The sequence below is a fragment of the Nicotiana tabacum genome, chromosome 11 (genome assembly GCF_000715075.1).
Source record: "Nicotiana tabacum cultivar K326 chromosome 11, ASM71507v2, whole genome shotgun sequence".
NCBI lineage: Eukaryota > Viridiplantae > Streptophyta > Magnoliopsida > Solanales > Solanaceae > Nicotiana > Nicotiana tabacum.
The window spans coordinates 9587907-9592150 of NC_134090.1; the positions used below are offsets into that span (position 1 = coordinate 9587907).

Sequence of the window (4244 nt, forward strand, 5' to 3'; positions counted from 1 at the left end):
TCCCCTTGTGATAATATACTGGGATTGTTGTTTTTGTAGTAGTTTGGATATGTTTACCAGTTAATGGCCAAATTGGTGAAGTGGAGAAATGTCTAGTTGCAAATCTTAACAATGGGACTTCAATTGGTACTTAAGAACGCCTTTTTAGTAACTTTCAAGAGGTCGTTTGGTTGGAATACGATTTATACCGATATAAGTTATGTCGGTATAAGTTATATTGGGATAAGTTATGTTGGGGTTGTTGTTTATTCATTGTTTGGTATGTTGTATTAAGAATGACAATTGCATAATTTCTAAGAAGAAGGCATAAGTTATACCGGTGCTAATTACCCCTTCTTCTATAAGATATAAGTTATTCCAGTGTTAAAATTAACACCAGGATAACTTATACTTGATTTGCTAACCAAACAAAATATTAAGGTGGTATTAAATTTTTACACCACCCTTATACCTTTTTATACCTCATACCAAACGACCCCTAAGAGTTATGAGTTTTGCTTGATTTCGATATATGTTCCGAGGAACATCAATTCTGGTCTCGTTTAGCTAATCATTGGTCCATTGAAATCAGCTTCTTAATTTGTGTATTTGAATTTGATTGTGTAAACTCAAAATTGAAGACGTTATATTCACTGGAGTTACATTGTGAATCAAGGTGCTTATCTTATTATATATGCTTTGCTTTGCTTTGCTATGCCATTTATTTTCTTTTTAATTTTTCCTTCATTACTTTGGTTTTAACACAAGAACTAGATTGAGGGCAAGTGCATATTTTTCTCTTCCCTTCCTAGTTTCCACATGGGGTTATTTTTCTCCTGACCACCCGTGTCCAGGGCTCCTCCCCTGAATACTGTTGATTCAAACTACGAACAATATCAAAAAAGAGCAAGTCTCGTCCGGACTTTATACAACTCTACCTGGTGATTAAATTCTGCTTTAGTTGATGCGAAATGAGCAGATTATTTGATAGGTCTTGCCGGTATGAAACCTACTCTTCCAGAGTGAAAACTTGTCATCCTATTGTCAAGATTTTTAATTTAGTTTAGAGTCGAGTGATGAAGCACATGATTCTGCCATTAGTGAGAAAGCAAAAGGCAAGTAAACTCTATAGCCCTAAACTAAAAGAGCATGTCAAGTTCATTCAGCTTGAGGGATAAATTAAGCGAGGAATTGGATAGCACTACATAAATATGAGGTGCGACCTCCTAAACTAGTTTGCAAATACCATCGGTGTGTAATAGAACACTAAAATGTGCTGGAAATAGAAAAACAACACTCATAAAGATCCTCTCCATGCTAGGGAACAAGGAAACAATTGAAATCACAAGGCAAATCACAAGCAACATTATTTGTATATTGTAGCTTATCCTCCTTATTAAAGGAAAAAAGGAATTGCCCCCATTGTTGTTAGAGCTAAAGCTACTAACGTAGAAGGCATCAACGCTTGAATAGGTGACTTCCTCACCTGATTGAAATCCTCAGGAGTGATTGAATACCTCAAACAAGAAAGATTAAGCTGACATTGTATATAACAAGTATTTGGTGAAGCCACCAAGCAAACACAAGACAAAATACTGCAGACTGTAGCATAATCACAAAACTATACTTTGATCATTGCTACAGCTTAAACCTCTTCCAAATATCTTTGGTTCTAACGGAAGCAACATCTCCTAGAGGACCTTACAACTAGTATATCTGCCCAATTCACCAGTGCAAAAATAAAACTTTGAATGCAATACAAAAGAAATATCCCCAAAAATTGTTCATGAAAATTAGTTTCAAGGATTATTCAGCAGATTGTGCCCACTTCTTTTTCAACCCCACCAAAGAAAAAAACAAAAAACACAAGCTGTAGTTTTCTGATAAAAATTCAGCAAAAACTCCAAAAAGGGCAGCCCGGTGCACTAAGCTCTCGCTATGTGCGGGGTCCGGACCCCAAGGGTCTATTCTACGCAGCCTTACCCTGCATACCTGCAAGAGGCTGTTTCCACGGCTTGAACCCGTGACTTCCTGGTCACATGGAGACAACTTTACCAGTTACGCCAAGGCTCCCCTTCTGAGCAAAAACTCCAACATTCCTAAAATTAACTAAAATTAGTCCTTGCTTGCTGTTAATAATAAGTCCTTACCACTCAATGGTCCAAGGGAATAAACTGGTGGTCTTACATATTCACTCCATTTCTCTTCCATAAAAGTCAACTTTTTCCCTCCACGTGAAAATGGTTTATATATCCCGAAGCACCTTTCATTTAGCCATTCACATATGCCATAAGTCAGTAAAATACATGAATCTAATCAATTTGCACTAAAAGTAGGACCTATTGTAAGGATAAACGAACTATACCCCAAAACTGAAATGAAGCCATTACTTTGGTCATAATCGGAAGAACAGATGAAGGTAGACTACCTGTACAAAATTTAGAGTCATTGTAGAGCTAAAATGAGCTAGTTAGACATAACCAGAGTAAAGCAAATAAAGCAGTCAACTTGCACTAAAGCTGGGACCTATTGCAAAGCAAATTTGTGTTACTTCTCCAAAGGCTACCATGATACTATCATCTCGATTCCCATGTTAACCATTAGTTTGCTCTTAGTGATTAAAAGGACTAGCCTAATTATTCCAAAATTGATCAATATGACTATACTCGGCCTCAAATTACAGAATCTCTCGCATTGATGTAGATGATCTATTCACTCTCACTCTATAGCAATTCTCGCTAAAAGACATTCTTAAGGATTTGCTTATAAAGCAATTAGTTACATCAGCATTAAAATTCCTTCCTTATCAGTGTGCTAGCTTCTACCTTATTTTAGAAGTATAATCTCTTTGATCATAAGAAAATAAGTACAATCTCCATCTTTCGTGCTCTTTTCATGACTGCTGAACCTATAACCATTGCAGCTCTACTTGATCGCAAACTCAGCTATATTTAATAAGCATTCAACAGATCAAAAATCCAGACAAGCTTAATGTATCAATGTGTAGAAGCACCAAGTTACTGCATCGCAGCATTAGAAGCTAGGCATATAACAAAAGAACAAGGACATCTGAGATTTTAAGCCTTCGCAAAATAGATGGAACTGGAAAAGGATAACAACCTCAGAATTTGAATTCGAAAGTAAATATCCCAACATTACCATACAATTGATGAAACAAAAGGCACAATTTCGCAGCTTTCTGGAAGAGAAATGTCCTTATTTATTCCTCCTGATTCAGCATGTTTAAACCGTGACTATCGAAGCAAATTAAATTGTACGATATGAACTACATATAACACAACATAAAGCAAGTAGCAAAATCAAATTAGTTACCTATTCAACGTGAGGCATTGAGACCGAGAAGCATGTTGCCTTGCTTAGGCAAGTAAGCCACGTTCGGAGTCTTAGCCATGGTAGCAGCAACTTCCCTAGACGCCTCGATTCTCCTGAGTTCAATTAATCCCATACCAGCAGCTGCAGTGGCATCCGAAATCAACTTAGCCGACTCACTCTCTCCCTCGGCCCTAATAATCGCTGCCCTCCTCTCTTGCTCAGCCTTCATCACAACAAACTTGGACCGCTCCGCTTCCTGCTGAGCCACCTGCTTCTGCTCCACAGCTTTAGAGAACTCCGCACCGTATGACAAGTGTGTAATTGCCACGTCATCGAGCACGATGTTGAAATCCTTAGCACGTCGGATCAAGCTCTCGCGAACTAAAGCTGATACTTGTGGACGCTCCGTGAGTAACTGATCCGCGTTGAATTGAGCTACGACGGCTTTCAAAACCTCGTTGCCGATCGAAGGGAGGACTTTCTCGTCGTATTCGAGACCTAGGGTTTTGAAAATGGCGGGAAGGCGTGAAACTTCGGGGCGTGAGAGGACCCGGAGGGTGAGGTGGACCATCTGGAGATCCTTTGTGCCTGAAACGGAGGAAAATGTGTGGGGCCTAGTACGGATATCGAATATGAAAGGCTTTTGAAGCCATGGGACGAGGAAATGAGTTCCTTCGCCGACGGTATCGTCGATGACTCCACGGAATCTGTCGAAGAGGACGGCGCGTTGTCCACCGTCGACGGTGTAGAGGGAGGAGTTGAGAACCGTGGCGCTGATGCCTAGACCGAAGGCGGCGCGTGCAACGTTCGTGAGGAATGATACTGCTGCTTGGCTGCTACCCATTTTTTTGGTTTTTCACTGCGAGATTTTGGGGTTTTTTGGGGAAGATGTGAAGGGTTTTTGCTGAAAATGGAGTAAAACCCTAAACCCT

The 4244-nt window shown here is 39.7% G+C and overlaps 1 protein-coding gene across 6 annotated transcripts; it reads right to left on the bottom strand.

Moving 5' to 3' along the window:
- Positions 1-998: 998 nt before the first annotated feature.
- Positions 999-4244, bottom strand: LOC107760841 (prohibitin-3, mitochondrial). Of its 6 annotated transcripts, XR_001642478.2 has the most exons (4): positions 3313-4244; positions 2345-2407; positions 2167-2242; positions 1489-2078 (listed from the first exon to the last, which is right to left on the bottom strand). XR_001642478.2 is itself a non-coding variant. In XM_075224750.1 (2 exons), exon 1 carries the CDS (start codon positions 4154-4156, stop codon positions 3317-3319), a length of 840 nt encoding a protein of 279 aa, XP_075080851.1. In that variant the 5' UTR covers positions 4157-4244; the 3' UTR covers positions 999-1017; positions 3313-3316. The 6 variants fall into 6 exon arrangements, 3 of the variants coding, with proteins under 3 accessions (XP_075080851.1, XP_016434437.1, XP_016434436.1); XR_001642477.2 differs by having other exon boundaries at positions 1489-2242; XR_001642476.2 differs by having other exon boundaries at positions 2167-2407.

Excerpts from the sequence above, each read along its gene's own strand:
- LOC107760841 (XM_075224750.1), bottom strand. The coding sequence starts at position 4,156 with ATGGGTAGCAGCCAAGCAGCAGTATCATTCCTCACGAACGTTGCACGC.